Source organism: Brachyhypopomus gauderio, chromosome 4, assembly GCF_052324685.1.
Source record: "Brachyhypopomus gauderio isolate BG-103 chromosome 4, BGAUD_0.2, whole genome shotgun sequence".
Classification (NCBI taxonomy): Eukaryota; Metazoa; Chordata; class Actinopteri; order Gymnotiformes; family Hypopomidae; genus Brachyhypopomus; species Brachyhypopomus gauderio.
The window spans coordinates 26576624-26589062 of NC_135214.1; the positions used below are offsets into that span (position 1 = coordinate 26576624).

At 40.9% G+C, this 12439-nt stretch overlaps 2 protein-coding genes across 3 annotated transcripts in view; one reads left to right on the top strand and one right to left on the bottom strand.

The window, feature by feature from the left end:
- Positions 1–12439, bottom strand: part of pi4kab (phosphatidylinositol 4-kinase, catalytic, alpha b) — a 43113-nt gene that overhangs the window by 20750 nt on the left and 9924 nt on the right. The window contains exons 7-30 of one of the 2 annotated variants that reach the window (XM_077003386.1): positions 12362–12428; positions 11829–11977; positions 11642–11707; positions 11293–11389; positions 10946–11137; positions 10678–10778; positions 9890–10004; positions 9658–9787; positions 9450–9545; positions 9188–9371; positions 8788–8891; positions 8520–8688; positions 6286–6336; positions 2866–2974; positions 2594–2730; positions 2339–2472; positions 2176–2258; positions 2012–2082; positions 1760–1884; positions 1582–1663; positions 1274–1357; positions 631–720; positions 421–540; positions 1–22 (exon numbers count right to left, since the gene is read on the bottom strand). The exon at positions 1–22 is cut by the window's left edge and continues 71 nt beyond it. In XM_077003386.1, the coding sequence (XP_076859501.1) occupies positions 1–22; positions 421–540; positions 631–720; positions 1274–1357; positions 1582–1663; positions 1760–1884; positions 2012–2082; positions 2176–2258; positions 2339–2472; positions 2594–2730; positions 2866–2974; positions 6286–6336; positions 8520–8688; positions 8788–8891; positions 9188–9371; positions 9450–9545; positions 9658–9787; positions 9890–10004; positions 10678–10778; positions 10946–11137; positions 11293–11389; positions 11642–11707; positions 11829–11977; positions 12362–12428 (2578 nt within the window). Of the gene's footprint in view, positions 23–420; positions 541–630; positions 721–1273; positions 1358–1581; positions 1664–1759; positions 1885–2011; positions 2083–2175; positions 2259–2338; positions 2473–2593; positions 2731–2865; positions 2975–6285; positions 6337–8519; positions 8689–8787; positions 8892–9187; positions 9372–9449; positions 9546–9657; positions 9788–9874; positions 10005–10677; positions 10779–10945; positions 11138–11292; positions 11390–11641; positions 11708–11828; positions 11978–12361; positions 12429–12439 lie in introns of both variants that reach the window. The other variant, XM_077003385.1, reaches the window with a different exon arrangement.
- serpind1 (serpin peptidase inhibitor, clade D (heparin cofactor), member 1) lies at positions 3215–6455 on the top strand. Its single transcript, XM_077003387.1, has 5 exons — positions 3215–3277; positions 3390–4354; positions 4683–4956; positions 5129–5273; positions 5438–6455. Exons 2-5 carry the CDS (start codon positions 3403–3405, stop codon positions 5627–5629), a joined length of 1563 nt encoding a protein of 520 aa, XP_076859502.1. The 5' UTR covers positions 3215–3277; positions 3390–3402; the 3' UTR covers positions 5630–6455.

Sequence of the window (12439 nt, forward strand, 5' to 3'; positions counted from 1 at the left end):
GTCTGTCGGTCAGCTGGGTGACCTGAAAGAGAAATGATAGAGAAATGACTGGAAGTTGTGAAAGTCCAGAGGTAGGTGAGGGAGCAGGACAGAGCCCTCCTCATCGTTGGGCCAGCAGTATCAAACATACACAAAGGTAAAAGGAAAAAATTCAGTCACTGTTGTCTAATTAATCTTAATCTCAGGATCTATCAAACAGCAGATTCCATTTTTCTATAATGAAGACATTCGCAAAAATTCATTTATGGTTTGATTTGCACTTTGTGACTTATATGGCAATTGCACCTATATGGTAAACCTGATGTACCCTTTATCTTACCTTAATCTTGTCAATAGTCTCAGAAATCATAGAGCCATTACTCTGTGGGAATAAACAGGCTTCCGAATTAGATGAAGCATGCGTATAGCATATGGTCTCACCCCGAGTGTCATGCTCTGGCGGTTGTAGCCTGCAAAGTTCAGGATGCTCTCAGTTGCCATGGCCAAGCCAGTGTGCTGGGACAGGCCACACACCCAGTTCTGATGCTTATTCAGGTACTCCTAAAATAGAGAGAGAGAGGATCTTTGCCACAACTTTAATAACCTGCTACTTGTGTTTTAAGATGGGTTCAAAGAGCATCAATTATGTACCTGCAGGTGGGATTTAGTGACCGAGGAGGCCCACTTCATCGCCTCTTTCAGAATTTCACCACAACGTGCAGCAAAGTCCTTCACTATACTCTACATAAATATAACACATGAACTGTAGTGACTAGATCAGAGTATACAATGAGAAGGCTCTCCATCAGACCACTAACATTTGCTGTTCCTGTGTTTCAATGGCTTCCATTAGTAATTCAGGGAAGCTTCTCTCTATGCTTTGTGCTCAGTCTGCTTCTACACAAACAACTGCGCTGTAATACGAATGTGCTGCTTAAATTGTACTATACAATTATAGCTGGATAGTACTTTGATTATGCATGCCTACTGCACAATCAGAACCTGTACTTTACTTGAATATTAACATATGAAATATTTAAGGAAATCCATCATTATCTAAAAATAAACAATATATTTTAACAAATCAATAGATTTAGCCTTTAATAAATCTATCAATATATCCATTAATATATCATAAAATAAATACTTTAATCAATGCCTTACTGATTTATGTATTTATGTATTGGTTTATTTAATAAAGGAATAATAGTGGTGGATTTAATAATTTAATAAAATATTGTTCTCTTTGTTGTCACACTTTGTTCTTTGGAAACCAAATGTATTTTCCACTCACCTCTCGAGCTTCATGTGTGTCTGGTACAGTTATCCTGTGAGGAGTATCAGGGATGTCATAGTAGGGCTGGTCCTTGTGGATATCCTACCAACCAAAAGACACCCTAATGCTCAATTCAAATGTTATAGGAAATGTATTGTCTAAAATGTTGGCAACTTTAACAATATATAGTTTTTAACTATTTGTTCTCACTTGATTTTGACTTAAAACGTAACAGTGTTTAAAATGTTATAATATATGGAAAGTTTAAAATATTTAACCAAGGATATTTACAGCTCTTTTAAAATGGGATCTAATGAAAGACTCACAGCACTCAGAGAGACAGACAGTGTCTGTAAAATGTCCAACATAGTCTTTAGCACTCGCCCACTCCACAGTAAATGAGGAAACCTGAACAGATGGAAATTGAACCGTGGATGCATGAAAGAGACTATTTAACAGATTCACAGATGCATCTGTAACTGCAGGCGTGAATGAGAGGCTCACGTTTCAGCCAGTCCTGAGAGGTACTTGTCAGCCACTCGTCGAATTCTCTTATGGGTGTGGTTAAAATTGACCAATAGAAACTGTGCATGGTGTTCCAGTTCCTCTTCATGCTCTTTAGTCTTTGGCTATAAAACAAAAAAAATTAGATGAATCACAACACTAAACTCTCCAATTGAATTCTAAATATTTGTAATAAGCCATCAGAATAAGCAGGTACAATTCATAGCTCTCAGTTAGCCTGTTCAAGTTTACCTTTTCAGCCATCATCTGGAGGAAGACTTCAAAGACTTTATCACCAACACATATGACACACTGCATCATGCCTACAGTGAGCAAAGGTGAAGGGGGTTACACTGAGAGACTGGAAGACACAGCAACGGCAAAGAAAGCCTGTTGCACCAAGCCAGTCCTCAGACCTGACTTGTCCTTTTGTATGGCCTTGTCTTCAAAGTATCTGAACATCACCTGGAACCGGTCAGCATCATTGGAATGCAGCATCCTGGGGACACAAAGATGAGATAGACCATAACGTGTGGAAGTTCACAGGTGGACAGGAGACAAAGAGTAGGGGTCCTGTACCTCATGTACTCCAGTCTGTAAACTGATAGTAAGTAGGTGCACATGGCAAAGTCCAGCTTGTTGATGAGGGCTGCTGCCTCTGGGGTGGGATCCAGGAGGTTTATGATAGTGCTGCGTAGCTCATTTAGTTCTGCCTAAAAAAAAGGAGGGATATGAAATGTGCTTTACAAATAGCATACAGAAATACAGCAATCTGAAGCTTCCACATTTTTGAAGGCATCCACCATCAAAGAGACTAAATCAAGTCAAGAGAACCTGCGTGACAGTGTCATTCTTCAGTGCAGAGTTGTACTGGAGCTCAGAGCGCAGAGGTTCCCCACTGGGGAATGTAAGCAGGGGGGACTTGGTAGCTATCTCACACACTCCCTCATACCACTCCTCTGGCCACAGCCCTGGATTACACACACAGTGGTTTTTTTTGTGAATCCCTGATATTGGTTATGTTAAAATAACCTAAAACATCTGAAAGTGTCAATGGGCAGTCTCAATACTGTCCACTAGGTGATGGATTCAGTAACTGTCATTACCTGAACCTTCAACAGCAAAGCCCATCACCACAGAGTAAAGCCAGAAGTCTCTGAAAAGCTTCTGCAGGCGAGGTTTAGCCTCTTTAATTGGAGGCAGCCGTCGAGTCAACTAAAACAAATACAAAAAAAGTATACAAAATGAGAAACCATACCAAATATGTTTGACATCATGGAGTAATCATGGATTTCAAATCTAATTCAAGCAAATTGTTCAAAGGGTTGTCAAATAAATGAACATATACTTCTGTGCACAGTGTAAGAGTTAAAGCATGGTTAGTTGGATAAAGTCGCAAGTACAGCTACTCTTTAACTGGACACTGTTTGATCAATGCAATCCAACATCAAAGTCCACACGAACTGCTCACAAGCAAACAGTAAACACACAGAAACCTTACAAAGACAGAGAGATCAGGTAAGTGTCTCAGGACTTGGAGAAAAAGTGTCATTACGTTGTATTTATGGAGCTGCTTAATTAGACAAAAATCCACAATCTGTTACGTTTACAATTCACTTATCTTTTCCAGTTCAAGATAACACATGAGCTTGTTTTGCATTCAACATTTGTCAAGCATGCTGGGGCTCTCAGTCATTGCAGCTGTGCTTATCCTAGCCAGCCCAGTGTTGGGTGGCGTGAAGGACTTGAGCTCACACTTCAGTGTTCCAGAGCCTGAGAAAGATGGCACAGACCCACGTGCACTTTCCCAGGGAGGTGACGACCTAGAGTCCATCCCTCTGGAGTTCCACCGAGAAAACACAGTTACCAATGACCTGGACAATGTGGAGGGCTTGGAGGAGGAGGATTACCTTGACTTCGATAAGATCATGGCAGAAGGCGATGACTACACCGAGGGCGATGCTATAGATGAGATCGCCACGCCCGCACCAGGAATTGACCTCACCTCGGAACCGTCCGACCCTAAAGTGCGTCGTGCGCGGCTTCTTCGACTCTTTCACGGGCGAACTCGGCTGCAGCGCCTCAACGTGATCAACTCCCACTTTGGGTTTCGCCTTTATCGAAGCATCCGCAACCACATGAACCAGACAGACAACATCCTTCTGGCACCTGCTGGTATCTCCATTGCCATGGGAATGATGGCGCTGGGCACCGGCTCCACCACACACGAGCTGCTCTATGAAACTTTGGGCTTCACCGATTTCGTCAGCACAAGCAGTCACTACAATGATTCCACAGTGCACAAGCTTTTTCGTAAGCTTACACACAGACTCTTCAGACGCAACTTTGGCTTCACTCTACGCTCAGTCAACGACCTTTATGTGAAGAAAGACGTCAGCATAAAAGAAAGCTTCAGCAGTAAGGCCAAGGCATTCTACTTTGCAAACCCTCAGTCTGTAGACTTTACAGACCCTGCATTCATTACAAAGGCCAACCAGCAAATTCAGAAGATGACCAAGGGGCTGATCAAGGAGCCCCTGAAAAGCGTTGACCCCAGAACAGTGGTGATGCTGCTAAATTACCTCTACTTTAAAGGTAAACATTTTAGTGGCCAATTGGCTTAACAAACCTTAAGTATTGATCTAAAACAAAATTTACTTAATTACATATTGACAAGGGCAATGAATCCAAGCACTAAGTATTAGAACTTATTTAGTAATACATTAGTCAATTTCTCTGGATGAATCATTACATTCAAATTTATTTTTACATAGATTTATTTTTAAAAATATTTTTACACATATTTATTTTTAACATTGATGGTCTTAGTATGACTTAGTATGACATCATAACTCATCCCAGGCCGATATGCGCTATTAGGAACATTACAAAGCCCAGTACAATCCTTCTTTCTTTTGCACAGGGTCATGGGAACAGAAGTTTCCCAAGGAGCTGACTCACGATCGCTACTTCCGTGTGAACGAGAAGCGGCAGGTGCGCGTACCCATGATGCAGAACAAGGGAAGCTACCTGGCAGCTGCCGACCACGAGCTGCACTGTGACGTTCTACAGCTGCCCTACAAAGGCAACATCAGCATGCTCATTGCCATACCCCAGAAACTCTCTGGTATGAGAACGCTCGAACAAGAGATCTCTCCCTCCGTAATTACGAAGTGGCTCAACAACATGACCAACAGGTACGGAATCCAACACAGGATGACCTGCATAGCTACAGACAATGAACAAATCGGACCGGTCCAAATAGAAGATGAGCCACAAAAGATGAGCTTACCACAAAACTTATTATTAAACCAAAGTTAATTAATTCAGAGCGGTTCAATAAGAAAGCTGTCATGGGCTGTCCGACAGAACCCGTGAGGTGGTGTTCCCGCGGTTTAAGCTGGAGCAGAGCTATGACCTAATCAGTCATATGAAGGAGCTGGGTCTGACTGACCTCTTCACAGAAAAAGGCGACTTCTCTCCCATGACCTCTGAGAAAGTCACCGTCAACAGGGTAAGACAAGATGTGGTGTTAAAGGGCAACCCAGTTTCTTGATCTTCTTCGAATGAATGTTCTCTTCACCTCCAAGCATGACTAACTTTGTTTAGACTGCAAACATCAATGTTCAAATGTCCTTGGAAGAAAACAGCACAATGTTCTTTTTTCTGCTCTCTCAGTTTAAGCACCAAAGCATCATCACAGTGAATGAGGAGGGGACCGAGGCAGCAGCCATGACCCAGATTGGTTTCACGCCTCTGTCCACACAGACGCGCTTCATCGTGGATCGTCCTTTCCTCTTCCTCATCTACGAACACCGCACCGACTGCCTCGTCTTCATGGGACGTGTGGCAGACCCATCAAAGACTTAATTTTGCTCATACATTTACTGTGCGGCAGTAAATTTATTATAGATTTAGCCCATTTATCACTGTATGACAATGGAACAGGTTGTTTCTAATTCTGATTTCAACCCATAATCATTTAATTCGTTATGAAAGTACAATGGTACATCATATTAAAAAATGCAATTCAGATGAATTGTCTTTTTTTAAGTAAGAATTAGCGCTTACTTATTACTGACACCGCTACATCATTTTAAGTGTTCAAAATGTGTAGAAGTTCATCTTGCAAAACATTTAAATCATGCATAAAATGGCTAAAAACTAAAAAAAACAAAACGTCAGATTAAGCTGGAGAAGGGGCGAAAACTTCCCACAACCAAATATTTTTTTGCAATCCAGATCAATATTTGTTAACGAAGTTAAAGTCTAACCAAAGCTGTGCTCAGCCTGAGAACACAATGAGTAATAAAGATACATCATCTGAAATGATCCAGTCTTTTACAGTGCTATAACATCCTTCCATCCTGCTTCTAGCTTCAGTTTCATGGCAACAATGTCAGCATAGCCATATAAATCAAATCAGATCTCCTGACTGAGGAAGGAGAGCAGAAGTCATATTTACTTCTAACAAATTAACTGTATGTGTAATGAATGGGTTAAAAGGCCAGCAGTGACCCACTTACCACAGCAATCACAGGGATAAGAACCCCAAGGTTCCCAGCACTGCTGGATGCCTGCAAGAATGAGACAACTTTACCACATAGCTACCCTGAATAAATAGTACTTAATCAGCAGAAAACAGGTACCATGGGATTAACACCCCTCCACCTCCCCCCAACCCCATGATTAACACAATAACAAAAGATGATGTATACCAACCACCTAGCTGGCTTTTATTAAATTTTTGATGCTATTAGCAGATTTGACTATAAACTGATCTCAGTTTTAAAAGTCTATAATCAGTTTAGGCTTTATAACTTATTAACTTATAAGTTAATAAGTTAGAAAAAATATTTCATTAATCCATTGAAAAGGCTAAATAAATTTACATTACTTTGAAAATAAAGTCACTGACAATAACTTATACATGCGCACATTGCAAGAACTGATCATTGTTATGAAATTTTATGTTAACATGTTCGAATGCTAATTCAATAAGTTTGTTGTATCAGTACAGGGCAATTTGTTTGCCAAATAAAAATCTACACCACTAATACATACAGCCACACAAATTTTCTAAAACCAAAACTAATATAAACAGTACACCTCCAAAAAGACAAAAAGATTCTTATTTTAATCTTACTAGATACAACATGTATCTTCACAGTAAGTATAGATTAGTTTTTCTTTTTCTTTTTTACAGAATACCATTCTTGTACCATGCTACAAGACACCTGTATTCAGAAACTTTTAGCTTGAGCTTAGGCTGCACCACTCAGTGACATTCAGAGACTTGCCACAATGCTATTCCACTGTTGTTCTGGTGAAATTCCTTGGGTTTATTGAAAACTGCAGTCTGAGTTTGCATGCACTCTTGAGGAGGAAGTTTATTTCAAGGATGTTTCTGTATTTGGCTGCATTATGTATTCATCTGTCCCTGCCTCTGTAAAGCATCCTGATAGGATGATGCCAACTCATGGTGAGCAGAGCATGTTTCTCGTCAAACCACTGCTGAATCATTTTCCATGTGTAGGGCTTTACATGCCATTTAGCAAATTCCAATTGGGCTCAAGAGTGGCTTCATTATTTATGAATTTTATTTTTGAATTGTTGAAGAGATATTTATCCATCCAGCACGTTTCCCCATCTCTGTTTAGGTCATTTTGGGATTTTTGAGAATAACCAATGGCCATGGCTCAGATCATTGGTTATCATCTTACCCAGATAACCAATTTGGAGAACTATCACTACAAAAGCTTTTGGCAATATAGTGTATTAAAGCAATTAATTCACTTGGATGGTCTTGCTCCCCAGGGTAACAATATTTCAGTTCAAAAGTCATGCATTTCTGGATTTGCAAGTTTATTGGATAAAAGCATGATCTGGCTTTAGATTCAAGTGGGAAAGAAAGATGTTCGGGACCATCATATGATTTTCTTAGATGTAGCCATTAGCTCTATGCATTTGGTTATGTGCCACATAAACTGTCAATGTGAAGCATTTCGATTATTTCTGGTACCAAAATTACTGGTTAAAGCATATTGTGAGGATATTGAGTTCTGCTTGAATACAGGAGAGTTTGTTATGTCTTTGGTAAGACTGAAAATGGCCATAATGCTGATTATACTATTTTACCTACTGTTTAGGGCTTAAGTAGTAGTTGGGTAGAGGCTACAGGATGGCTACCTGAGACCCAACATCCACATCCAATATTGGAGGGACTGCTTGGCCCAGATATAGAACTATATGGACTTCTACTAGCTGGGCTTTTGAGTCTTGGTCCTCCAAGGTTTCTTCCTAATCACCGCCTATGGAGTTTTTCCTTGCCCTTGTAGCCCCTGGCTTGCTCATTAGGGATGTGGACCCATACACTTGTAAAGCTGCTTTGTGACTAAATGTGTTATAAAAAGCACTATATAAATAAATTTGACTTTGACTTACCTACAGCCTATAAATTATTTTATTCGGAAAATAAAAACAGCAGCAGTACTGATGTAATACCTCACAAGTGGGAAAGCAAGTAACTGGAGGCATTAAAAACCATTTATATATCTATGAACTGTTTATTTAACACAAACCTAAAGTAAAATAATAACTGAAATGGAATCAATTCATCTCTTAAAAAATAACATCGTACTGAATGCATTCTGCATACTGGTGCCTCAAGAGACAACAGCTTTTAAAACTGGACTTCTAAAAAGATGTTTGAAGAACTTTTACACTTTCTAACCATAAAGTGAGACAGACACATCCAAACCTTGAGAGTGGGGCCTTTGTCACTGGCGCGCTCACTGGCTCTCTTGCCCTCCAGCCCAAGCTGGACAAAGAGCTCCAGCAGGTTTACCAGGAGCTCATCCACCAGTGGCTCCCCCTGCAGGTTGGCAGCAATATTTGCCAGGGCGTTGATCACTGCTAAAGAACAGTGCCTGTGGGAATACGAGCTTAAATTTTCCATCTTTTCTATCAAAATATAGCAATGGTTAACAAAGCTGATGTTGCTGAAGCACACACAAGTATACACACACCTGTATCCATGGTCCCTGTAGTCTTTGGTGGCCGAATATACCAAATTACTGGCCTTTACACTTATCTGCTGAAAAAGGTTCCAGACCTCCTGATATATGTATTGCTAGTATAAATAAATCCAGAATAAAAGAGTAAATAATTCTGTTAGAACATGCTGTGCAATAACTTTCAGAGAGTAATAAGGCATATTGCACCTTCCGAGGTATCATTCTTTTGAGACATATATTATGAGTGCTTTTTGCAGCCTAAAATTTACTTTTCAAAATAAAGAAAATATTCAATGAACAGGTTTAAATGTCATTCTAATTATACCATATGAACTATCTTGCCAACAAAAATATTTTAAATGTAAATGTAGAATTTAGCTGCATGTGTGAAAGTGTGTATCCATGGTCTTACATTGCCTGTGATGACCATGCAGCCAAGCTGGTCTATAATAAGCACATCAAGTTGTGAAGGTGGCTGACAAAACTTCTGCTGTAAAATCTGCAAGATGGGTTCCATAAACTTTGGACTGTCTCGCATCGCCACAGCGATGTGGCCCAAAGCTCGAATAGTATGATCTGGAATTAGGTGGGCTTCCCTGAAGATCAATCACCAAGTAATCAGTTATGAGACATCTAGAGAGACAGAAATAGTGTGTGTGTGCGTGCATACATACTTATCATTTTCCTGGGAGATGTACAGTCTATTTGAAAGACTGGCTAGGAAAGCCTCCACTATAACAGGATCCATGCTAAGACCAGCCTTCAGACATCTAGGCCCCAGACCCCCATACAACCAACCAGTCGTTACAGAAAAACAACAGTTTTTGCCAAAAGACAATAGTCACATATGCATGACAGAATGCATGACAGAATGGCTTAAACCTGCAGATGTTGTCGATGGAAATATCTCTCAGCTGCTCATACATGGAAGGTTGGTCCTTCTTGTTAGACAGGACATTGAATGTGGACAGCGAGTGCTCATTTGTAACACTAATCTTGATCTCTCCACCTCCTGCAGAGAAGACGCTGGTATTACATTTAGCTCAGACTACACATTACAGTAGCAAGAGCGCAGTCTCACGAAGGTGTAAGGGCACACCTGTGCTGTACTGACTGTGGTACTTGTAGAGTTTGATCAGAACGGGGGATGGCACCACCAGGAAGTCTTTCAGAGACATGGTGGCAGAGTGAGCTATAACAGGGAAACGCTCACACAACCGGCCTAGACCCTGCAAGAGAGCACAAGAACACAGTTTAATGCCATTTAAATCTAAACTTAAGACTCACCTCTTCTCTCTCGCCTATGATCTCCCTGCTCCATAATTTTCTTTGTACTGGTTTGTATTATATGTTTCTGTTTCCTTATGTATTGTAAGCGCTATATAAAAATAAAGTATTATTATTATTATTATTATTATTATCCCATTTTCTAAGGAAACAAAATGAAAAATGTCTTGCAGAATTCCTGAGATATGATGACAGTTCACTGGGTGTGGCTCACTTTGAAGGACCAAACACATTTACAAGGGGAACAGGTTTACTTCCAGAAGCATTTGCTTCTCTAGCATGCAATAACAACATTATTATCACACATCCCAAAAATAGGAGGGAGACAAGGGCACATTCTATATTTCTGGATGTGCGGAGGTGCAGGGATTCATCTATTCATTCTTATCTTGATCTGGCTATAGCTCAGCACTATACAAATGCTGGACTAAAGGGAAATAACTGTGCACAATATCTGCACTCCTGGGCCAAGAGTCAGGCCCTGCACCATGTAATTATCAAGCCCTTCATTAGCGTTAGCTGTCTTTGTGCTGAGAGCACAGGGCTTCCTCACCAGACCTGAGGATCACTTGTCTTTTGCTAGTCGCACTAATACACCAGCTTGTCCCACAATACCTGGAGGCAACAGATCAGGAGGGGCATGTGCGCGATTATCACTTTACTGGAAGTCTTGGATTGCAGTTTCTCAGACAGCTTGGTACACAGGTTCTCAGCTCCTGAGAAGAGTGCGGGCACAGATTATTTAACACTTTATGCAGTTACCAGCTGCACACGGTCTGCGGGTGTCTTCTCACAAACATCACTGCGTAGTCAAAGTACCGGTGGCCTAAAAGAACGCGGAGATGCTGTGTGGCAGCACACTGCTCCTCCCATGCAGGCCCACCTTGCTCATCTTTGACAGCCCACACCATGAGGTCCACACAGGCTGCGTTGGCATGACAACGGAGCTTCAGGGGACTGGGTTCCCCTGGCAACCTCTCTGCCTCATGAAGCACCCTCTGCAGCTCTGATTGGCTACTGCTGAACTGCTCCAGCACAAAGTCATGAACCTCCTTCACAAAACCTGGCTGAAGATCTGACAAGAAATAAAGAGCATGATTAAGAGCGAGAGCAAGTGAAAGAGAAGAGAGAGAGAGAGAGAGAGAGAGAGAGAGAGAGAGAGAGAGAGAGAACAATAACAATGAAATCAATACAACAACTAAACATGAACAATGGTGTTTCTCCACCAACCTTTCATATTATAGAGTGTATCCCTGAGCATCTTAAACATGCTGACATACAGTGGGTCACTAAAGGCTTTGTAGAAAAGATCTACGCCTGGATTAGCCTATATAAGATGGATAAAAACAATGCTGTGAGAAACAATTGATTCAAATACAGTTTAATAAGCCATACAGTCAGTGAAAGTTGACAAGCTTTTGAAATATGATCCTTGGATCCAAACAACAGTTGGAGCATAAATATTTTGAATATAGTCATTTTGAATGATTAAAAATTGTTTACTAAGCAGCAAAAAGATATACATTTGTAATCTAACAGAACTGGCTTGGTTACGCAGACATTAGATCAGTAGGTTTACCTCAGTTGCTTCCACTATGGTGGCATCAAGTGCCTTCAGAAATGAGTTGGAAACAAAGAGTTTGATCTGCCAAAGAGAAGAGTTACACGGTGTGTCGCACCGAGTTGTGAGGTTAGCGTGAGGAAGGTCGCTTCCAGGTTTAACAGTCACTCATGCAATGAACAAACAAAAATTAGCCGACACATACCAGGTTCGTGAGGCGTCTAAGCAGTTCTAAAGGCACTTTCATCTCTTGCCCACTGGCCCCAGTGAAGAGAGGAGAGACAGAGAAGCTGGAGCTCACTGTGGTGAAGTAATAATCAGGGTCCACAGCACTGCCATCTGGGAGATACGAACCTGAACACGACCATGACAACAGCATCTGTGCCACTGCTTTGAACACATTACCATCATTGTTACATAAAGTAATGACTCAGTCCTTGACACAAACCACAAAGACCTGCACATTAATGATGAGTGAGGAGCATAAATATGTGCACATATTTCGCCCCATTTCTCTCATTGCTACTCTGCTCACAATATGCCCCTAGTCCATGACTAATCAAACATTTTGCACTTGCAAAACTGAAATGACCACACAGTATCTCTCAGCATACTCAGCATATACAGCATACTGTGGGTGCTCTCAGTTCGGCGGCTGCCAGGGAATCTCATTATTAGCTAGCTCTAAAGTAGATAATTTATCTGTATTAACACAAAAATATACAAAACCCAATTTACCTTCAAAATACTGTGGTCCTGCTCCAGTGGGAGAACAAGGAGAAGGACCTCCTCGCTCTGGGCTCACCTATAAACATG